A 24761-nucleotide genomic window follows, 5' to 3' on the forward strand; every position below is an offset into this window, starting at 1 on the left:
GATCATTATTGTTTTTACCCAGGAGTTGTCGCCATTAAAGAGGTTATACTAGGGGAAGGAGAAGCGTAAACTCTACCATTTTCTTGCCTTTCTCTTGTGCTTGTATTGCTTTGCATTATTTTCAATCCTTGATTCCACTGCACAGAGCTTTTTAAGCCATTCGTGTGTTCTATGAGAGTTCATTTAGTAACAACTAGAGAATATAATCTGTAAATTCACTTAAGGCACATATCAACTGCAACAGAACAAAAATATTGCAGGTGCCCTACAGACTGTTTGCACACTCTTTTCCCTCGGGAAGTTTTCAGTAGCATACCTGGTTCATGACCTTCAGGCATCCTAAGAGAAAGCACTAATGACAATCTTTATATGACCTATTAGCAAAGCTGAATTTCTTTCCTATTATTTTAGACAAATACATATATATATATATATATATATATTTAAAATATCTATTTATTTATTTGGCTGGGCCGGGTCTTAGTTGCGGCACGCAGGATCTTCGTTGCAGCATGTGGGATCTAGTTCCCTGACCAGGGATTGAACCCGGGCCCCCTGCATTGGCAGCGTGGAGTCTTAGCCACAGGACCACCAGGGAAGTCCCTAGACAAAAATATACGTAAATAAAAGTGCTGATGTTTTTCTCACTCACCCCAGTGGATCGTCTAGGGTCATGCCCCGTGGAGCATGTCCCCTACTTTGTAGACACTGACTCATAGGCATGGTGGTCAGGGGTTGCACCCCCTTCCTTCCGTTTTGACCTCATCTCACAGCATTCTTGTGCTTACCTACCTTCTCTAGTCTAACCACACTGAACACACCAAACAAGTTTCTGCCTCAAGACATTTGAACTCAGGGCATTAAGAATCATGGTTCTTATTACCGTGATCCTTATGAGGCTGTCTCCTTGTCATCATGTAGGACTTATCCCAAATTACACCCTCTTTAAAAGGCCTTCCCTGATCACTGTAGTTTACATAGCCCCCTTCTTTCTCTCCACAGCCCCCATCCACTCTTTATTCAGTTACTCTCTCATTTCTTTATTTGTTTTCACAGAACTTATCACTATCAGTTTAATGCCCTCCCAGTTCTCCTTTAAGCCCCTCTAGAAAGGGACTTTGTCTGCAGTTCAGCCCAGCCTGCCCAGAATGTTGCTGGGGCTTTAAATATTTGTGGAAAGTGTCAACAACTGGGTCAACATTTCTCCTGTCCCCCTGCTTCACTTGAGCCAGTCCCTTTGGATCTTCTCATTTGTCTATGAAAACGGGTCCTCTCTATGATACCCTTTGGCAGAGACACTGTATTACGAAGGAGGCGTTGGTTGTAGGGTGAGCCAAATTCTGTGAGAACTCCCTGGAAGGAATGTCCATGATCCAGCGGGGTTGGGTAGGGGTGCTGATCCTGGAAATCCTAATGGCTCATGTCTGGGAATAGAACGATCAGGGCCACCTATGCATTGAGAACAGAGACCTACAACTGCAGATGTATTATGCTGTTAGTTCTAGAGAAGATCAAATTTTCGTGTCTCATAGACAGTTTCCATGATCAGAAATTTGATCTCCAATTGAAGATGTTTTCTTGAGACACAATTAGTAGAGACTGCTAAATTTTATCCCTATAGACAAAGTATTACAGTCTTGACGTGGGGTTATTCAACTGTACCAGAATGTCTTACCATCCCACCTCATGTCTGGCACTCAGTATACTCTTAGTAGGTATTAGTTAGATGAATAAATAAACATAGCCACTCAATAGAAGCTGGGTCTGGCCTGGCTATGACATTATTCAGCTGTGCAATCTAGATCAGGGTTTGGCAAACTACAGCCCAGAGGCCAAGCCCAAGCCACCACTAGTTTTTGTAAATAAAGCTTTATTGGAACACAGCCATGCTCATTTGTCAAAGTACAGTCATCCCTCGGTATCCTTAGGGGATTAGGTCCAAGACCCCCGTGGATACCAAGATCTGAGGATGCTCAAGTCCCTTATATAAAATTGCATTGTACTTGCATATGACATACACACATCCTCCCATATACTTTAAATCATCTCTAGATATAATACCTGACACAATGTAAATGCTATGTAAATAGTTGTAAATGCAGTGTAAAGGCTATGTAAATAGTAGCCGGTGTGCAGCAAATTCAAGTTTTGCTTTTTGGAACTTTCTGGAATTTTTTTTGTGTGTGGATATTTTAGATCTGTGATTGGTTGAATCTGTGAATGTAAAAACCACAGATATCGATGGCCAACTGTATTGCCTCTCACACTACAGTGACAGAGCTGAGAAGGTGTGGCAGAGACCATAGGGCCCACAAAGCCTAAACTATTTACTATCTGGCCCTTTACAGGAAAAGTTTGCTGAGCCCTGGGCTAGAGAATCTCACTTAACTTCTCTGGGCATTGATCGTGTCATTTGTAAAATGAGTCGAATGGACTCAGTGGTGTCCAAGAGCCTTTTAAGAACTCGTGTCTGAATTCCTTGGAATTTAAGACACTGTGTCCATAAAGAAAGCTCAGAGTGATACAGACTTAAGGTTACACTCATTGTCTTCTTAGAAAACATGTGATTTCAAGAAGTAAAGTTTTCATTAAATAGACATAAAGATTTTACCACACACATCTTGAAGACATGCAGAGCATTGCAGGTTGAGTTCATTTCTACGGTTTGGTGTTTAGTGCTTGGAGAAGAGACTTACTATGCTGCTTACTACCATCTCACTGCTTTCCCCAACAGCTTTACTAAAGTGAAGTGTCACTTTACTTTGTAAAGTGACGCTGATAAGTGGGTTTGCTTACGATCTGTAATGCTCTAAGTGTAGGTCTGGCATATTGAGTTAAGAGGTGAAAAATAGGGGCTTCCCTGGTGGCGCAGTGGTTGAGAGTCCACCTGCCGATGCAGGGGACATGGATTCGTGCCCTGGTCCCGGAAGATTCCACATGCCGTGGAGCAGCTGGGCCCGTGAGCCATGGCCGCTGAGCCTGCGCGTCCGGAGCCTGTGCTCCGCAACGGGAGAGGCCACAGCAGTGAGAGGCCCGCATACCGCAAAAAAAAAAAAGAGGTGAAAAATAATGTTAAATATGACATTAAGATCCCAGTTGAACTTCCTTGACTTACTGTGAGGTCATTTATGGGCCAGATAAGGAAATTATTAGTTGCTACATATGGCTGGAGAAAAATTCTAAGTTAGAATCAGTTACATTATCTTGATTGGTTTTCTTGTTTTGGTTTAAATTATAAATGCTTAAATAAATAAAAGCCTCATGGATACCATTCAAAGACTATTAGTTCTGTCAAAATTTTGTTCAGGTCATAAAGTTTGCATTGGGTATTTTTTTTCCATACTTGCCTTCCTTTTCCTTAGCTACTCCTAATACTAATGGCTGCACCCTATATCCCAGGGCACAGAGTATGAACATCGGTGTCAAATCATGTAGTCAAGGGTTCCTAACAAACTGAGCAAAAAGTAGAATACATTGATTTTTAAGTGAGGGTAAGCAATAAGTTGCAATTCAGGGACTCTGTTCCTCATTCATTAAACATTTATTGAGTGTCTATTATGTGGCAGTTCTGTGCCAGGAGCTGGAATCTCTATTTTATGTTATCTTTCATAGATTGCAAATCTATAGCTATTTAGAGATTTCACACCATGATCCCACTTGATTTTCACCCCAAATTTGGGAGGGAATCAGAAAAAGAATTCTGTCCACTGCTAAGGTTTCTGTGGGACCGCTCTGAAGGAATACCGGAATGATGGAGTAAAGAGGTCAGCCTAACCTGGTACTCCTGGAGAAGTTCCATCTTCCCTCAGACAACTTTCTTTATATGGGATCTCAGTGTGATCTGAGGAAGGCCAAGCACCTAGTTGACCTGAGGATGGGGAATAGACAAAGGGTAGCGACCTTTCTCTGGGGCAGGGTGCCCTCTGCATAAAAGAGGACTGATTCCTAATTCACACCCTCCTCTGTTTCCCAGATCCAAGCAGGAGGCTGGGTTCTCAGCTCACAGTGAGAGGGGCCCTCTGAGTCTACATAATACCCAGATCACTTTGGTCCTTGCCTAACACCCCACTCCTGACCAAACTCAAAGAGCTTCTTCTCCTTTGGGTGTGAAGTGGTAGGATTGGGGTCTATGAAATATGAAAGTACTTTGCAAATCATCCTTCACTGTTTGATGGTGACCTGACAGTAATAGAAATAGCATCTTGGACCTGCCAAAAGGTAACTCTTTCCTTTGGATAAGAAATTCTCTCTCTAACGTCCTGATCTGTGAAATAGGGAGTTGGACTAGATTATCTTTGAGGTGTTTCCCAATTCTTACTTGCCACAATTTTTGGACTTAGGTTTGATTCCCAAATTAACTCAGTTTATACAGGGCTCACAATATAGAGATATCACTGTAGCAGGTGCTGTCACAGCAGTGCCTATTCCTATCTCCTTGGCACTCACTGTCTCTGCTGGCTTTGCTGCAAGCACCTGTCACTCTCTGCCAGAGGCTTTCATCTGGCTGCCGAGACACACTTGGCTGGAAATGCAGGGGAGTTAAACTCCCCAGGAGCGATCCTCGACTAATGCCAAATGTGAGCTGAGGAAAGATATTGCAGCACTGTTGTCTCTTGGGGGAGACATCTCTGAAGAGGGGTCTCAGTTATCCACAGCAGTAACTTGTCGGTTAATGCACACTGTTTTAGATTCCTTCCCTTCCCTCTTTTATGTCACCTCCCAAATAAACCGCTTGCACTCAGATTCTTATCTTAAGGTATGCTTCCAGGGGAACCCAACCTAGTACCAGTCCCAGACAAGTTCTACTGTGATTCATCATGTTAATTCACAGTGTCAGTTTCTTGAGGAATGTATTTTATTTGCCATGCCTAGGGTTGCCAGATCAAGCAAATAAAAATACAGGACTCCAGTTACATCTGAATTTCAGATAATATCAAATAATTGTTTAGTCTGAGTGTGTCCCATCCCAAATATTACCTGGGATATATTTATACTAAAAAATTCATTGTTTATTGGAAATTCAAATATAATGGGAGTCCTCTATTTTATCTGTCATCCTTAATCCCAACTTTCATTGGGAGAATTGGGCATTACAGCTAGGCAGAATTCCAGAGCTGAGGAGAAGGTGGAGGGTGACTGAGACTGGCTTGCAAGATGCAAAATGTGGAAGGAGTGAGGCAGACCTACATAGCAGTGCCCAGGGATAAAGCCAGGTCAGGAACCAAATAGCAGATGGATGTGGGGCGGTGGATAAGGGATTATCGATTCGAAGGGCTCAGGCAGGGAGACAAAACTGCAGCCTGCAGTCTCAAACACTGCGGGGAGGGGATGCTGAAGTCACTGCACTTGCCCAGACAGTATTCATTTCTCTAGCCCTACTGCCTAACACAATGCCTGGGTCACTCTCGGTACTCAGTAGACATTGAATGAATGATAGGGAAGGAAGATGGATGGAAATAGCAAATTCTGCCATTGTGAGTTTTATGGAGAACGGTGCCCACTGAAAAATGCACAGAACCTTTTAGAGCAATGACTTGCATCTGATTGTAGATGCATAGAAAACATGAATTGCTATGTGAATTCTACGTAATGAGCTTTTGTAATCCTTTCCTCATTTTTCATTGCAGGTACAATTCAGCTTAAATCTTTCATGGCTAGACAGGTTTTTGAATGCCACTTGTAGGTTCAAGGCTAATTTACTTAATAGCCGACTTATCTGAACCTTGAACAATATTACTGGGAGCATTTAGATTGAGAGAAAGAGTTTGGGAGGAAAATTTCCCCTTCAATTTCAAAAGGCTGTAATCAATTTATGTTTTTAATGACATTTCCTTTACTTTCTGCAGCAAGGATAAAATCTCATTCTGTGTCAGTTATTTCTAACTATAAGTTCAAGGTTGAAAAAGACTGGTCTTATTCTCAGCAAGCTGTGTGATATTTTCCTTATTCTTTTACAGAGAAAACAAAGGAAAATAGAAAAATAAATGACAGTGTGTAGATAACAGAAAAGTAGTGCCGACATTTCCTCAATTTTCATTAAAGTCAGCTTTTATTGTTACTAGAGAAAAACATTTTTACAAAACACCAACTAGGCTGCTCTCCAAAGGGTGACTTTAACTTAAAATAACTTATTCTGTGGATGATGTATTTTTATTTTTTATTATTTATTATTTTTATTTTTTTTTTGCGGTACGTGGGCCTCTCACTGTTGTGGCGTCTCCCGTTGCGGAGCACAGGCTCCGGATGCGCAGGCTCAGCGGCCATGGCTCACTGGCCCAGCCGCTCCGCGGCATGTGGGATCCTCCCAGACCGGGGCACGAACCCGTGTCCCCTGCATCGGCAGGTGGACTCTCAACCACTGCGCCACCAGGGAAGCCCGATGATGTATTTTTATTTTATTTTATTTTTTTAAAAGTAGATCCGCCTTTGTTTCCTTTTCTTTTCTTTCTTCCTTCCTTTCTTCCCTCCTTCCTTCCTTCCTTCCTTTCTTCCTTCCTTCCTTCCTTCCTCTCTCTCTCTCTCTCTCTCTCTCTCTCTCTTTCTGCGCTGGGTCTTCATTGCTGCGCACGGGCTTTCTCTAGTTGTGGTGAGCGGGGGCTGCTCTTCGTTGCGGTGCATGGGCTTCTCATTGCGGTGGCTTCTCTTGTTGCGGAGCACGGGCTCTAGAGGCTCAGGCTTCAGTAGTTGTGGCGCACATGCTTAGTTGCTCCGTGACATGTGGGATCTTCCTGGACCAGGGCTCGAACCCGTGTCCCCTGTACTGGCAGGCGGATTCTTAACCACTGTGCCACCGGGGAAGCCCCATGATGTATTTTTAGTGTTAACATGTTCATTTCATGTTAACACCATGTCAGCCACATGAGAAGGGTAGAAATTTGTATAAAGAGGAGTACTAAAAATGAACCTAGGAATTCAAAATAATATATATTTTAATGTAAATTTAAAGATGTACTTGTTCTTAGCATTCTATCAAAAATAAAAGTTTCCCCAGGTGCTGTAGAGCCAATGATATTACTTTGAGATTTATTGTACCAACTCTGTGTGATATTGTCATGAAAATTTGTTTAAAAAAAAAAGTAAAAGGAGGTCTCCTGTTTCTAAGAGTAGCAGGGTTATTCACACCAATTCTCTAGATAAAATACTTTTTTAAAAGCTTAAAATTACTGATGAGTTGACAAAAGTACAAAAGTGAAGGAAGAGATAAAATAACAAGTGTTGGTGAGGATGTGCGGAATTGGAACCCTTGTGCACTGCTGGGGGGAAAGAAAAGTGGTGCAGCTGCTGTATGAGATAGTTTGCTAGTTCCTCAAAAAGTTAAACATAGAAATACCCTGTGATCCAGCAATTCTATTCCTAGGTATATATTCAAAAGCATTGAAAGCAGAGACTCAAACAGATTCTTACACACCAGTGTTCATAACAGCATTAGTCACAATATCCAAAAGATGGAAACAACCCAGGGGTCCATCAGCAGATGAATGATAAACAAAATGTGGTCTGTGCATACAGTGGGATATATTCATCCATAAAAAGGAATGAAATTCTCATACATGTTACAACATGGATGAAGTTTGAAAACATTATGTTAAGTGAAATAAGCCAAAGACAAAAGAACAAGTACTCTATGGTTTCACTTATATGAGGTACTTTAGAACAGGCAAATTCATAGAGACAGAAAGTAGAATGGTGGTTACTAGGGGCTGGGGGAGGGGGTGATGGAGAGTTATTGTTGAATGGGTACAGAATTTCTTCGGGGGATGATGAAAAAGTTCTAGAAATGGATAGTAGTGCTTGTTGCACATTGTGAATGTACTAATGTCACTGAATTGTAAACTGAAAAATGGTTTAAATGGTAAGTTTTATGTTATGTATATTTTACCACAATAAAAGAAAAAAAATGAAGGAAAAAATGAGAAAACTGGCAGGTAAATGAGCACAGAAACTGCTTTTGACCGGAGGGCATGTGCCATTTCTCAGAAAATTAGGACCTTTTCTTTACAGCCTCCAACCGCAAGAGAGACAGAAATCAAAGCCCAGTGTCTTTTTGTTGAGTTTTTAATATCCATCTTCATTCATTTTATCCTGAATGTGTTCGTGACGCTTTCTGAATAAGAGACAGACTGTCATTAGTGTTATTTACCTAATAATCACTGCATTGGTCCCCTTGCCCCAGACCTTACCCCTGGGGCATCACATGAAAGCCAGATGGAAAAGTCCTATATGAGGGACCAGATAATCCACAGGTGGGGAATGAAGAAAAATGGGTTTTCTTTGCTTGTAAACAAGAGAAAGAGGCCGCTGCCTCCCCTTCTTCTTTCAAAAAGAGGGAATAAAACTTTGGCTCCTTGGAGACAGGATGAAAGGATCCTAGGTTCTTACCCTAACCTTCTGGAATGTAGTGAAATCTTTTCAGGGACCGCATAAGCCTGAATGTCTCTGGCTCTCCAAGGCCCTGAGCCTCATTTTCCCTTGAAATGTAAACACATACCCCCAAAGTTAAGTCCATCTGTCTGGAGTTCTCTCAGTGTGTACCTAGTTCTTAATTACCTTCCCAAGGGTTGCTCTTAGCTCAGCATTGCAAGTTTTCAGCAAAATTTATTCAGGAACACAAAAATATTTTCTCTACACCGTACACTGTTGAAGAACGCATTTTAAAAATTTTGATAAAGTTCGGTTTATCAATTCTTTGTATAATACTACTTAAGAATGCTTTTCCCGTAAGGTCAGGAACAGGAAAGGATTTCCACTCTCACCACTTCTATTCAACATTACACTGGAGGTTCTAACCAGTACATTAAAGCAAGGCGGGGGTGGGCGGTGTGGGGAGAAGGATTCGAAAGGGAAGAAGTAAAACTGATTTCATTTGCAGGTCACATGATCAGCTATGTAGAAAATGCTAAAGTGTCTACAAAAAGCATACTAGAATGGTCAGTGAGTTTAGCAAGTTGAACACAAGTCCCTGCAACGGAAGGCAGAGCGCGATAGCTGCTTTTACAGAGGTACCATGTCCTTTAGAAGTACCCAGGTGGGGAGATTAATTCTCCTGGAGAAAGTGGAAGACATCATAGGAAATGGGCTATGAATCCGGTGTTTGGGGAAGGATTGATTTTGGTCAGGAAGAAGGGAATTTGTGATCTAATGGGAGGGAACAGAAAAAAACCAAATGTCTGGAGGTGGAAAATCACAGGGAGCTCATTGCATTCTTTAATATAATTGACATGGAAAGTATGAGAAAGGGCCAGAAAGCAAGGTTGGAAAGAGATGGCAGAGGCCTTGAATGTCAGACCCAGAATTAAGGACTTTATCTGAGCAGCTCTAAATAATTCTCAACACCTTCCTTTAGATGAGTATAAAATTATTTTCTCAGCTTTAAAATAGTATTCTTGGGCTTCCCTGGTGGCACAGTGGTTAAGAATCCACCTGCCAATGCAGGGGACACGGCTTTGAGTCCTGGTCCAGGAAGATCCCACATGCCGCGGAGCAACCAAGCCCATGAGCCACAACTACTGAGCCTGCGCTGTAGAGCCCACAAGCCACAGCTACCAAGCCCACGTGCCACAACTACTGAGCCTGCGCTTTAGAGCCCACGTGCCACAACTACTGAAGCCCGTGTGCCTAGAGCCCGAGCTCCACAACAAGAGAAGCCACCACGATGAGAAGCCCACACACCACAACGAAGAGTAGCCCCCGCTTGCCGCAACTAGAGAAAACCCACGCACAGCAGCAAGGACCCAATGCAGCCAAAAATAAATAAATTGAATAAATAAATAATTTTAAAAAAATAGTAGTCTTCTTTTTCTATTGGCTAGTCAAAAAGGATGATTATGTTCATAAGTAAAGTCACTCAAAGTGTACCTTTAGGTTTTTTTTTTTTTTTTGCAGTGCGCGGGCCTCTCACTGTTGTGGCCTCTCCCGTTGCGGAGCACAGGCTCCGGACGCGCAGGCTCAGCGGCCATGGCCCATGTGCCCAGCCGCTCCGCGGCATGTGGGATCCTCCCGGACCGGGGCACGAACCCATGTCCGCTGCATCGGTAGGCAGACTCCCAACCACTGCGCCACCAGGGAAGCCCTACCTTTAGTTTTTTAAACTAAGCAAAATAATCCAACTTTATGTAAAAACATAAAATGAAAATATGAAATGTAATCTTTCAAATCCGCTGCTCTTGGATATTTATCATCTTTCTCTCTCATCCTCGAATATAAGGTCTTTGAGGGTAGCAACATGTGATCTAAGTCTTTCATATTTGCCATTGCACAGGCCACTCGGTAGGCGTTTAATAAATCCTTGGTATCCAGCTGTAATGTAAAAGTGCAGCAATTCAGTGAGTGTTTCCAAGTTGACAAAAAAAGGAAAGAAGAATCCACAGCACCCAGCCAGGGAATAAATATGGGAGATAGGCTAGACATAAAGAGAGTTTATTTCCTGAAGCTCCTGCTTCTGGGACCCAGCGCTCAAGTGGAGGGTCTTTCCCCTCTCCAGGCCACGTTGAGCACCCTGGACAGTTCCCAAGGCACACAGCTTCCTCCTCCTACAATCCAGTCCATAGAGGGGGACGTGGTTTACACATCTCAGAACACCATTCTGCTTTATTAAAAACTCTTTCTTATCCTGAAGGAAATGGGATGCAGCACCCTTCTTTCCCTGCCCACTCAATACCCTTTCCCATAGGAACCTCAAAGCACAAACCTCAACCCTTCAGAGACTGACCCCTCCATAGTAACTTCCACAATAAGCCCTGGAGTGGACAGACAGCCATACTGACACACTGTACCACGTGAGGAACTCACTTTCCTCTTGATCACACCAGCTCCTACTCAGAAAGGAAATTCTGAGGCTCTGAAGGCTGTTCCTTCTCCCAAGACAACTTCCCCATGGCAGGGTTTCTTCTAGGCATGCCAGTCTTCTTTTTTTTTTATAAATTTATTTATTCATTTATTTATTTCTGGCTGCGTTGGGTCTTTGTTGCTGTGCGCAGGCTTTCTCTAGTTGCGGTGAGTGGGGGATACTCTTTGTTGCGGTGCGCAGGCTTCTCATTGCAGTGACTTCTCATTGCAGAGCACGGGCTCTAGGCGTGTGGGCTTCAGTAGTTGTGACATGAGGGCTCAGTAGTTGTGGCTCGCGGGCTCCACACCACTGGCTCAGTAGTTGTGACGCATGGGCTTAGTTGCTCTGCAGCATGTGGGATCTTCCCAGACCAGGGCTCGAACCCACGTCCCCTGCACTGGCAGGCAGATTCTTAACCACTGCACCACCAGGGAAGTCCTTTGCCAGTCTTCTTTTTTATTTATTTGTTTATTTTTTTTGGCAGTCTTCTTAATGAGAAGATGTCCACCACCACCTGTGGACTGGCTGATCTGTATTTTTTGTTTTGAAACCATGTGCCTAATTTTCTCAGTGTTGAATTTAAATAGATTGCTATTATTGTATTTACAGGCATACCTTATTTTATTGCACTTCACAGGTATTGCATTTTTTACAAACCGAAGATTTAGAGCAACCCTGTGTTGTCAGATGATGGTTAGCATTTTTTTAGCAATAAACTGTTTTTAATTAAGGCATGCACATTGGTTTTTTTTAGACATAATGCTATTGCACACTTAATAGACTACAGTATAGTGTAAGCATCACTCTTATATGTACTAGGAAACCAAAAAATTCATGACTTGCTTTATTGTGATATTTGCTTTATTTCCGTGGTCTGGAACCAAACCCACATCTCCGAGGTCTGCCTGTGTGTGTGTGTGTTTGTGTGTGTGTGTTTGTGTGTGTGTGTGTGTCTGTGTGTGTGTTTGTGTGTCTGTGTGTGTCTGTGTGTTTGTGTGTATGTGTGTACATACAGATTGATTGATTATAAGGAGTCGGCTCCCATGATTATGGAGGCTGAGAAGTCCCGTGACCTGCCATCTGCAAACTGGGGACCCAGGAGAGCCAGTGGTGCAGTTCCAGTCCAAGGTCAGGAGAAGGCCCATGTCCCAGTTCGGAAACAGTCAGGTGGAGAGTGAATTCTCCCTTGAATGAGGCCCACCCACACTGGGGAAGGTGATCTGCTTTATTCAGTCTATGGGTTGAGATGTTAATCATCTCATCTAGAAGCACCTCACAGATACACCCAAAATAATGTTTAACCAGATATCTGGGCATCCCTTGGCCCAGTCAAGTTGACACATACAAAACCGTCACAAATAGTGAGCGGTTTGCAAATGTAAATGTGGAGTTTGTATTCCCCACTTTATTTATTTATTTATTTTGGCCATGCATGGCTTATGGGATCTTAGTTCCCCAACAGGGATTGAACCCGGACCCCAGCAGTGAAAGCTCTGAGTCCTAACCGGTGGACCTATGTTCCCCACTTTGAATGTGTCTCCATTAAGGCAAATCGAATTGGCCACCTGCATATGAGTCCTAGGGTTCACCCACAGCCTTGACTATTTACCTACCACCTGTGTTTGGCATGAGCCTATCTCCAATGTAAATAACATTCCTCCTGTTTTGAAAAACTTCACGAAAGAATTGGGTCTAGAGCAGTGGTTTCAACCCGGGTGATTCTACCTCCCAGTGGATATTTGGCAATGGCTGGAGACATTTTTAGTTGTCACAGCTGGAGGTGCTACTGGCATTTAGTGGGTAGAGGCCAGAAATTCTGCTAAACATCCCCCAGTGTACAGGGCAGCCCTGCAACAAAGAAGTATCCAGCCGAAAATGTCAGTAATGCTGCGGTTGAGAAATCCTGGTCTAGAGAAAAGGAGACATTCCACAGCACTCAACACAATGTGCCCCAAATGTCCCCGTCTGTGTCATGGGAAGCCAGTGCTTTCTGAAAGCTTTCTGAATCAGCATCTTCCCACTGAGTTTAAATTACTCGGTAGGATCTAGCATTAACACTGGCAACTTCGAATGGCTTTAAGGCAGGCATGTTAAATCTCAAATTTGGATGAAACACAAGCAAGCCATGTGAGAAGTTCACAGCACTTTGAAACCTAGGAGAGCTGTGAGAATTGCATGCAGGTGTGGCTTCATTCCAGCTCATAGTGCCAAATAGCCCATAGTGAGTTCTCAGATGGGTGGAGCAAATATTCGTTTTCATCAGAGGCAAATGCTGAAATTGCAGTTATGGGCCTCTTTAGAAGGTGCCGCTTTATTCCCAGTGTAACATTGCTTCGATTCTAACTGCACAGGGTTGTCCTGATTCATAGGGGTCAGTGGCAGAGCTCTGATCATCAATCTTGTTTCTTGACTTGTCGATTTATGTGCTCCGTGCCAAACCTGATTGCTTTTTTTCTGAAACGAGTAACCTGTGAATCTTTACTCATGGTCAGGAAAAAAGTCCCTGTTAATAATTTACAAAAGACAGAGCTCGTCCTCTTTTGCATCCTCAAATCTCTCAAAGCACGTGATTGTCTCAGCATATCTGGTTTCCAAGTAGCTGAGTGATGAAATACGATTGGCCTCGCAGCATCGATTCCTCCTCTCCTTCCCCCTCACTCTTCTTGTCTAGCAGTTGTTTGTTGTGATACAAACATTCTTCTTATAAAGGACTCAAAAACCGAGTTCTTTCTCTCCATCTTTAGGCAGAGGTGAGCTGATTTGGCTTGCTACCATGGGTGAGGATCTTGAAGGAGAAACTTGGCTGAACTTCTCCATTCCCTGGGGCTTCGGCAAGGCAGTAGAGGATGAAGGAGCACACCTATGCCCGTGAGTAATAGTCCTCAAGTGCAAATATCAAGAGGCTTATCATTGCTTTTGGAGATTAGCTCATGTTTTTCGGTAGGGTGAATTTTTTTGCACAAGGGTTGAAAGCCATGTGTCAGAATTATATAAGAATGATGCCTTTGATACAAAAGTGATGAGATGCTTCTGAGTTTTTGTCCCGGTAATTCTAATATTTCAAAAGAATATTGCAGGTGAGGTGGGAATATCCTGTAAAAGAAAAGTACAAAACTGTACACTACTCTGGTTATTTCCTTAGGACTCAATGTCCAGAGGCATTTTGGGGAAAACAGAAACTGGTATCAGCTGCTCGTGCTTATATATGGTATTATAATAGGGTATAATTCTGTAAACTTTTGATTGCACTTTTTGCAAGGGAAATTGGATTGTGCTGTGTTTATTTTCTTTTAAAAAGGTATCTTCTCAGAGAAAAATGTATCTGTCTGGATGAAAAGTTTTGATTTTTAAACAGAAAATGCTATGTTGCCTATGCAAATTGGTGTGTGTTTAATCGCTTCTTTGTGTTCAGTGGTCTTGATAAAGAAGTTTTGCTCTTTTGAGAAAAATCAACGTTTTACAGCAAGATCATTGCTGAGTGGCTTATGGTTTATATAAATATGGAATTCTTTCTCGAGGTTGTCAAAGTTTCAAGTCTGAGAAATTTGTCAGTGATGAGTACATTTCGGAGTGCTGATTGGAAGGTTTCCAGTCATTCTGCTCTTTAATGCTTCCTCATTAATCACCGGCACTGTGTATTTTAAGCCACTTACGAATTTGTTTAAATGCTATTCTTTCAGTAGACTCTATGATTATTGAGTGTTTAAGCATTGCAGTGGGAACATTGTGTGGAGGCCCAAGAATAAAGGAACTGCCACAGGTTAAAGAAGCTCTCCAAATGGATAAAATTCATTACCCTTGAATTTTACTACTTGGGACTTTGAGCCAAATAATTTTTAGAGGCGCCATAATTTTCCACGACAGTAATCACTTGGTGGCACTCTTTGTTTTAAAACAGTTTAACTCATTTGCATGAGTGCCGGTGAAACCTCTTTCTGTTATGTAGTTCACTGTAAGGAAAATTTAGAAATTGATGTTGTCCTTATGTGGGACTAAAACACACAAAACGGTCGACATTTTGGAACTAGCAACGATGATCCCTCAAAACTACTGTTTGCTTGTGACATAATTTCATTGGATAACTTTCCTTTTTAGTGCACACATTTTCCTGCTGATTTCATACTTGAAGGATGAAATGATTGAATATTTGGGCTAAGGAAAGGGACTCCTTAAGACATAGGGTCCTGAGACTTGTGTCTCTTTCTTGCCTGGTCAATAACATAAAAAGAAATAGATTCAGCTTCCAAGCATATTGTTTATGAGTTTGGGAGAAAGTAGGTAATAAAAGAGAGAAGAAATATTTTAAATCAAAATACTAAAGCCAAACTACTGAATTCCAATTTGATGGTTTGTTGGCCATAGTTTTAACTCCATGCATCCACTGAAAAGTCTAGTATGTCTTGTTTTATTAGAATTAATGCTAGGTATATCTCTAAAGACTGAAGTTCTATGTTATCCCTGGATGTGCTCAGTCATTAGATGATTCAGGTTAGTACATTATTAATTTTATTATATATATATAATTCTATTTTATTTTTATGACTCAACGTAAAAAGCAGCCATTATTATAACTTCAGCTCATGTCTCCCGTGGAGGATGCTCTGAAGTATAGAAGTATGTAAATGTGGTTCAAGATTCAGTGAATGGGGGTAATTTTCATAGAGCAACAAGTGATGCTCAGTTGAGTCCCACGTCTGCTGCTGGCTTCACAGGAATAAGATCTAAAATCCTGAGTCTGTCCTCCATTCAAGCAGTGCAGTGTTCCCAGACTAGTGGTCCCTGCACCCCTCATCCATGTGCCTCATTGCTGATCTGAAGGAGTTATCATAAGACTGATGTGAGGAGGAGAATGGTTCACTTCCTGAAGTTTTATATTCCTTCAAAATTAACGTGATTTGAGATTGTTTTTGTTGTTGATTAGAGAGCAGCTGGTTCCTTTGCCCGGGAGAGCAGCTACAGAGGATGCTTAGGACTATGGTTTCTGGAACCAGCCTGACCTGGGTGTGTACTCTGGTGCCTTCTCTTATTGGCTGTATGACTTGGGGCAAGTTTGTCAGTTTCATTAAACCTCAGTCCCCACATCTGTAAAGAGAGGATAATATCTACCTCGTGTGGTTGGAGGGGTAAGTGAGTTACTATAGGGACAGCCCCTAGCACAGTGCCTGGCTCATCCAATTATCTAATTACCAATGATGATTCTTATTGTTAGTACTAGTAGCAGTGATAGTGAAGCCTTTCAAAAGCAACCTTGCTTGCAGGTCTTTAAGTCTGAGTGAAAGGTATAATATTGCTATATCAATCTTTTAATAGGAAGAGTGATTCTTTTAGGACTTGGGAAAAGGAGTGAGTACAGGAGGATAGGAGGGAGTTTAGTACTTCTATGCAATTTCTTTGGTTTTTAAGCACAAAGCTTGGTAGAAAGTATAGTGAAAACATTAGTGAATTTGAAACAGGAGTGAAAAAATGGGATAAGTTTATTTCAGTTCAACAAATACTTATTGAGGATCTACCAATGTACTAATTGCTGGAGTACAAAGATAAAAGTCAAGGCTGTAATGAGAAGCTACAACACACCTAACAGAATGGCAAAAATGAAAAATGCTGGCAATGCCAAGTGCTAGGAAGGATGTGGAACGACTGAAAGTCTCATACATTGCCAGTAAGGTATAGCAGCAAAACAGTATCGCTTTTGGAGGCCACTTGTTGATTTCTCATAAAGCTAAGTATACAGTTGCCGTAAGCCCATATGATCCCACTCCTGGGTATTTACCCTAGAGAAATGAAAACTCACGTTCACAGAAAAACCTTTCACAAATGTTTATAGCAGCTGTATTCGAAATTGCCCCAAACTGGAAACACCCCATATATCCTTCAGTGGATGAATGGATAAACAAGCTGCATTAAATCCTCACAATGAAATACTACTCAGCAATAAAAAGGACCAAACTATTGATATACACAACAATTTGGATGAATGTCAGACACGTTACGCTGAGTGAAAGAAGCCAGTTTCAAAAGGTTACATACTGTCTGGTTCTATTTGTATGACAGTCTCAAAAAGACAAAAGTACAGTGACAGAGAACAGATCAATGGGTTCCAGGGGTTAGAGGTGGAAGGAGTGTGTGATAGTGCCTTGTGTGACAGAACTATTCTGTATCCTAATTGTGGTCATGGTTGCAGGAATCTATACATGTGATAACATTTATAGAACTATATGTCCAAAAAAGGTCAATTTTAGTATGTGATAATTTAAAGCATAAAAAATGAGAAAACAGAGTTCTTGTCCTTGAGGAGTTCACAGGTGCAATGAGGGACAAACACAAACACAAATAATTACAGTACAGTGGAGTGAATGTAGTAATTGTAACCTGCTGAGAGCAGTTACCAACAATCTTGACGTGCCGCACTGGCATACCATGACGGGGTCACAAGTGTACCTAGATGGTGCTGCACAAGGACTGTGGTGGCCTGAGACCCAGGCCGTGCGCAGCCTTATGCATTTACCCTCAGCCATTTTCTATGTGTACCAAGATGTGAAAAAGTTTGGGAAGGCCTGGCTTAGGATATTACGAGCGCACAGGGGAAGACCACTTTGCCTGGTTGCTTGGGAGGAGATGGGTACCGAAGAGGCTTCATAGGGGAGATAATACCTGCAGTGGGAATTGAAGGATAAGAGGGAGATAGCTAGGCAAAAGAGAGCTCCTCCAGGGGAGTGGGAGGGCATTCCAAGCGAGCCATTCCTTGCCTGAAAAAGGCACAGAGGAGAGAAAGACTGGGGTGTGAGTTGGGAACTCTAGGGTATTCAAAATTATAGGAATACAGAGTGAACAGATTTATAGATAGACTTGTATAATAAAGGAACATTTTGTTTTATGATAGTAGATTTTGAGCATATTTAGAGGTGGATGGGGACGAGGCAGCAGAGAGGGCCATTTGATAAAAGAGAAAGGAGGCTGGAGGGATGAGATAATGGGAAGAGGTATAGGGTTCCATCTTAATTGTCAAGTGTTGAAGAACCCTCTTGTAACATGTGGAGCATTACTGAAAGACTGCCTTCTGGGAGGATCTTTTCATTCATTCATTTTCATGCATTCATTCATCATCAGTTCATTCCGCAAATCTTTATTGAGCACCCACCTGCATGCTAGGCACTATTTTAGGTCCTGGGATTCCAACAGTGAACAAAACAAAGTCCCAGCTTTTATACAGTTGATATTTTAGAGGCTAAATGAGCTCAACTTTGGACAATTTTGAAGTGTAAAGGGCCTCTCAGGTAATAATACCTAGTAGGCAGGAGCTGTAAAGAGCAGTCTGGGCTGAAAATACAAATTGGGACTCACTGGCACAAAGATAGAATTAGAGCCTGAGAAATTGATTAAATAATCAATTTTTATACCTTAACAAAGCTGGAAAAAAATCTAATTTTTTCACCAAAATTCTCAATGATTTGCCATCAGGACCTGTCCTTATGTGAGAGAAAGGAGAGATGCATCTAGCTGATGCTATAACCCAAAGGTACTCATCCATCCATATTCCTTTTTTATGACATCCTGGTAAAGGGTTCTCTAATCTTTCTAGAAGATAATTAAGTCTTAAAATTTAAAAATATCTTGGATGTGCAGAGCATTATACTAAGATCTGGGCAGGGTAGAGAGGAGGTAAAAAAAGGAGTAGACCTAGTATCAGTTCGGAAAACAGAGTCTACAAGGAGAGAGAGCCTCTGGACCCTTTGTAAATATTTGTGGTACTTGAAAACAGCCATAAGCAGACAAGCAGAAATTCTTGGTTGCTAAGGGGACTGAATCTTGCAGTATATATGCACAGGAAGAATTGTAAAGTAATCGAGGACACTTCCAAACGCAGTATGTTCTGAAGTCAATTATTGATGACCTGAATCCACAACAGCTTGGAATACCATAGCCAAGTTCTTGGGTTTGACTTTAGATAATGTAAATAGACACACGGTGTTTTGAAGAGATTTTTTTTTTGGCTGCATTGGGTCTTTGGTGCTGCACGTGGGCTTTCTCTAGTTGTGGCGAGCGGGGGCTACTCTTAGTTGCGGAGCACGGGCTCTAGGTGTGCGGGCTTCAGTATTTGCGGTGTGCGGGCTCAGTAGTTGTGGCTCGCAGGCTTAGTTGCTCCGCGGCATGTGGGATCTTCCTGGACTAGGGATCGAACCCATGTCTCCTGCATTGGCAGGTAGATTCTTAACCACTTGCGCCACCAGGGAAGTCCGAAGAGATTTTTTAATGAAACGGTTTTGACCCAGCTGTGTTGTTAGAGCTCTTGTGACTCAGGTAGTTATTGATGCCACTGCATGGACATGGCCCAAGACCAAATCGTTAAAATTCCAGCTGCTCTGATAACCAGGAAATAAACCAATGGATGTCCTTTCTCCATCCTAGGGCCTCATCTCCCCTGTGGTGGGCTTTGGAGAAGGTGGGAGTTAGAAGTGAGGAGGTAAAGAGTAGGTTCAGGCACCCTCTGGCGGGCAAACCCCCCATAACGAGGAGTCACATGCTAACCATTGTCCTCCGCTCATAAAGGCCACGCTCAGCTGAGTGACCACTCATTCTTGGAGCTAACATAGACATCTTGAATGGTCTATACCTCGTGTTAATGAATTTCACCTATAAAATTACAATGGCTCTACTTGTTTACATTCAACAGAGAATTATACTTAACTAAAAATTCAACTTATTTCCTTTTCCATTTGATAACTCAAGGATAGACACCTCTGATATTTGAAGGCCTCTTGAGCATACTCAATTTTATTGGTCAGTGTTATGTTGGACACTAGGGGGAAAGAGGAGGAAGTTGTGTTCCTATTCTCAGCTCCATACTGCACAGAAAGTCTTGAAATAAAGTTCGTTTCCCCAAACGAACTTTTTGGCCAACCCAATATATATTCTCTCTCTATAGAATCCATTCACCAATATTCATATTATAAATTTCCTTTGAATTGATGGTTTTAAGAGATAGTTGAGATACCCTTAGATACTTAGTTCTAACAGACTTTGAACGATCTTTATTGCCTTTTTATTATAAAGTTAATGGATACTTATAAAAATTCAGAAAAATAACTGAAATGAATAAAGTAGAAAGTGAAATTCGTAGAATTGAAGAGGGGTTAAGTATAGAATAAGGATCACAGAAGTCTGTCCTATGCATGACTTGATAACGACATGCCAGTCTCACATTTTGGAGGGTCCCTTTTGGCAAGGGACCTGACTCAGAATTGCTGAGTCCTAGTGTTCCTTTCATCAAGAGGGCCCATAAAAATGGCTCCATCAGACTCATTGTGTTATTCTTCTTCTGGGTGTGCATCCAAAAGGATTGAAAGCAGGTTCTCGAAGAGATATCTGTACACTCACGTTTATGGCAAAAGTTTTCACAGCAACCAAAAGGTAGAAGCAAACCAAGTGTCCATCACAGATGAATGAATAAGCAAAATGTGGTCTATACATGCAATGGAATGTTATTCAGCCTTTAAAAGGAAGGAAATTCTGACACATGCTACAGCAAGGGTGAACCTTTAGGACATTATGCCAAGTGAAATGACAGACACAAAAAGACAGATACTCTTGTATGAGGTCCCTAGAGTAGTCAAATTCATAGAAAGTAGAATGGTAGTTGCGGGGGGGAGCGGGGGGATGGCGGGTTGTTGGAGTTTCAGTTTTGCAAGATGAAAAACTTCTGGAGATCTGTTGTACAACAATGTAAATATACTTAACACTAGTGGACTGTACAGTTAAAAAATGGTTACGACAGTAAATTTTATGTTATGTATATTTTACCACAATTAGGAAAATTTTTTAATGTTAAAACTGTATGTCAACACGGCCTGCTTGAGTATACACATCACCTATAAAATTAAAACTCCTCTAGTGCCACGCAGCCATGAGGTGTTACTGTTGTCACGTTCTTTGTCCTCCGGTGTCTTCGAGTTAGAGGGCTTCAACAACAGACCCAGGGGGTGCATGAACTCCTCCATACTTAATGCAGATTCTTATTTGTTTAAGCATTTTTTTCTGGGGAAAAGGGCCCATCACTTTCTTCAGTTTCTCAGAGAGGCGTATGGCTCCCTCCCTGCCAGTAAAGGCTTAGAAGTGCTGCCCAACAGATTGTCTCTATTCAATAGACTTTATTAAATTAACTGTGCACAAAAGCTATTATGTGAAAGCTTTGAGTTTAATATATACTCAAATAAAGCAAAATCTTATTAAGGCTCATTTGTGTGATTGATTATCCATCTACGCTTTCAGTAGCTGGGATGAATTTATGGCTAAATACTTATGAAACCAAGGTCCCCCTGTGAGATGCCCAGCTTAGAGAGTGCTTTATTCCGCGAAGAGATACCTGCCCTGAGGAGTCATATTTGTTAGTTTCTCAGCTCTTCTGACACAAATCATGAATGTGTATCCGATAGTAATCAGTAATTCAGACCTCGCCAATGTGTACTCCCTGTTCATAATTTTCTCCAAAATGCACTCCTGTTTTCTGAAGATTTTTAAGATGACAATTAGGGAGTCTCCTACTGTCTCAATAAAGTGGATTTCTAGAAGGAAACAGCTAGGAAAGATGTTGGAATTACAGAGAGGAGATCGATTTAGACAAACCGTTTGTTGTTGGTTTTTTTCCTCAGTTACAAAGCACAGACAAACTCAGTGTTTTGAAAAGCAAACAGAGATGTCACAAGGTCCTTCCCCAGGCAATTCAACATGCACTTGAAGGACCCTTCTGTGACAAGGACTATGCTTTGCCCTTTCAAAGCCCACTCTCAGGTAAAGATGGTTATCCTGTATTATAGATAATGGCTGACAGGATTGAACAGAATCCTCCCAGGGGACTGAAACTAATGGGTTGGAAGTTCTGTGTCTTTAATTTATTTGCCGGAGGAATGCCATCTCTCCTCCGCAATACAGAACTCAAAACCCCAAAGCAGAGAATATACACACTCACACACAAAGCCATTTTTGATTTTTTGTTATTGAATTTTTTTGGCTTATTCTGTTTCTCTGTTTTTTAGTATTAATTTTGTAACCTGTTAGTCATATCTTAATAGCAACTCTCCTTTCTGACTCAGGATTTTTGTGCTGATGGCTCCCTTTTTCTGGAATATTTTACCACTCACATCTCTGCTCACATGTCTCCTTCTCAGACACAAAATTTTCCTGAACACCTTACCTAAAACTTGTTCATGCTCAGTGCTCGCCTCCTCTAGATGCAGCTTGAATTTTCTTCAGAGTACTTGCAATCATCCAGCATTCTATAAATTTATCAGTTTGCTTATTGTCTGTTTTTCCCCACCCTGGTTTAGGTACTCAACAAATAAATATCCCTTTACTTAGGTTTTTTTTGGCTGCACTGGGTCTTTGTTGCTGCACCCGGGCTTTTCTCTAGTTGAGGCCAGCGGGGGCTACCCTTTGCTGCGGTGCACTGGCTTCTCATTGTGGTGGCTTCTCTTGTTGCAGAGCACGGGCTCTAGGTGTGCGGGCTCTAGAGCGCAGGCTCAGTAGTTCTGGCACACGGACTTAGTTGCTCCGTGACATGTGGATCTTCCCGGACCAGGGCTCGAACCCGTGTCCCCTGCATTGGCAGGCAGATTCTTAACCACTGTGCCACCAGGGAAGCCCCTTTACTTAGGTTTTAAATTACTGTAGCTTTTTCAATATTGGCCTTTTAACTTCATTGTTAAATGGATAAGTGAAGGAATGTTCAAAGGATTTAACTATGAGATTGAAAAAAAAAAGAAGTCCTATATTTTCTTACTTCCTCTCTCCAAGGCTGTCCTTGAGAAAGCTTGCATGCATTGACGTGTGTTCAGGTAGTGACTGTAGATTGCGGACTATGTACCTGGCACTGATCTATATGCTAGTGGGAGGGTAACATTATACCCTTACTAAGCTGGTCTTTGGTCTTTGTGAATACTTGAACACTCGACTATGATTTTGGGTTGGAACTTTCGTCTAAAACAAGTACTATTCTGAGGTCTCACATTACCAGTATGTCAGGATTGTGTTCTTTCCCCTTGGGTTTTCATGGGGAAAGAGGTAGCAAAATGATAACATAGACAAATGGAGTTTTGAGAGGGTGCCTACAAGATTAATTTCTTGTTCTAAAAAAATGTATTGGTTGATTTATTATCCAATACGGTTAAAACATGATGTGTAAATGCATAATCTTCTTATAGAAAATGCTTTAAAAGAGTATTATAAAAATAAGCATAATTTTATTTTTCTTACATCTTATTCTTAAACATTGAACTCATTTTATTGGAATATTATTGGAAATTTTTAATTCTGAGGTTTCACATTGCCAATAGCAACCACCTAATAGAAAAGACTTTCCAAAATGAAGTATATTATAACCAGGATGTGGATGAGAGGGCTAAAGATGATCACTACATACATTGAATCCTTTATATTTATTTCCCAATTCTATTTTGTATACTCTTTTCACTTTCAAAGTTCTATGTCGTCATCTTTTGGCTTTCACACTATTCCTTCACAATTTTTACCTGTGTTAAATCTCTGAAATTCAACTATTTGTATTTCTATCACATATATTCTATAATATTCTTAAATCTCCACAATTTACTAATATAGTGAAATTATGTGTGTCATAGCAAATAGTAATTTCAAAGATCTCTTTAAAATTGTCATTCTCTGTATAAAGGACTTTGAGAACTTTCTAGAATGTATTTGTCAATAGGGCTGAGTTTTTCCTTTTTGTACAGCAAATTTGAACACCATTACTCAATCTTTACATACTTCTTTTTACTCCTTCATTTATCCAGGTCTAAGTTGTACTTCCTCTGGTGAATTGTTCTCTAATAACTCCAGAATACACTGACTGAACTCCTTTTAGGTGTCCATAGAACTTTATTGTTGATATTAAAATATTTTGATTCTCAAATATAGGCTTAGTGCACTTTTATTAATTGATGCATGTTTTCTTTGTAACATACTACCGTTCCCAAATATATTGCAAGTTTCTTGGAATTATGTCTCCAACTTTTCTCACAGGAGCCCTGAATAAGTACTTATTAAATTGAACTGAATACAGAAGAGAGATCTGTAAATGTAAACGTCAGCTCTTGGCATATATTCTACCCTCCATTTGGTAGGCATGTTTCTTTGTAGTTCTTCCAACAGTTCTGGCTTTTGAAGTTTGTACTATCTCCTATGTGAGTAAAACATGTATATCAGCTATGAATAGCTATGTAACAAACCACCCCCAAAACATAATGCCTTTAAAAATTGATTTGTTATTTCTTATAATTCTGTGGATTGGGCTCAGCGGGGTGGTTCATCTGCTGCATGAGATCTCAGCTGGAGTCACTTGTATAGCTGCATAAAGTTAGGTGGAACTGGCGCTGGAATGTTCAAGACAGCTATGCTCACATGTTTGGCCCCTCAGCTGCAGTGCTTAGAGCTGGGGCAGGTGGCCCTCTCCCTCTTCTCATTCAGCAGTCTAGCCTGAGCTTCTTTACATGGCAGCTGGGTCCTAAGAAGGCAAAAAGGAAAGCTGCTAAGCTTCCTCAGACCAGATCCTGGAAGTCACACAGCTTTATTTCTGCCACATTCTCCCAGTCCAGACAAGTCCCAGGACCAGCCAGATTCAAGGGGAGGGGCTCCACCTCTCAATGAGGGGGAGCAGCAAAGTCACACTGCAGAAGAGAAGGTAGTGTGGGAGGAACTGTAGGCAGCCGTTTTTTCAGATAATCTATCACAGCATGATAGCATGAAAGGAATGTGAAATCATCTAGGTAAACTTTAAAAATTTTACATATGAGAAAGCTGAAGCCTAGAGGAGTGAGATGGCTTACCCAGGGTACCACAGCTGGTTTCCTAGACCCTTACTACATAAAGTGTGGTCCCTGGACCAGTAGCATCAATATCACTGGGAGCTCATCAGAAATGCAGACTCTCA

The 24761-nt window shown here is 41.4% G+C and overlaps 1 protein-coding gene across 1 annotated transcript in view; it reads left to right on the forward strand.

Annotated features, from left to right (window-relative positions):
• Window positions 1–13598: 13598 nt before the first annotated feature.
• FRMPD4 (FERM and PDZ domain containing 4) overlaps window positions 13599–24761 on the forward strand; it is a gene marked incomplete at both ends in the record, with an annotated part of 745350 nt that continues 734187 nt past the window's right edge. The window contains one exon of the mRNA XM_082681911.1: window positions 13599–13693. Coding sequence (XP_082538037.1) covers window positions 13599–13693 — 95 coding nt within the window. The remainder of the gene's footprint in view (window positions 13694–24761) is intronic.

Source organism: Grampus griseus (genome assembly GCF_964374135.1).
Source record: "Grampus griseus genome assembly, chromosome: X".
In the NCBI taxonomy this organism is placed as follows: Eukaryota; Metazoa; Chordata; class Mammalia; order Artiodactyla; family Delphinidae; genus Grampus; species Grampus griseus.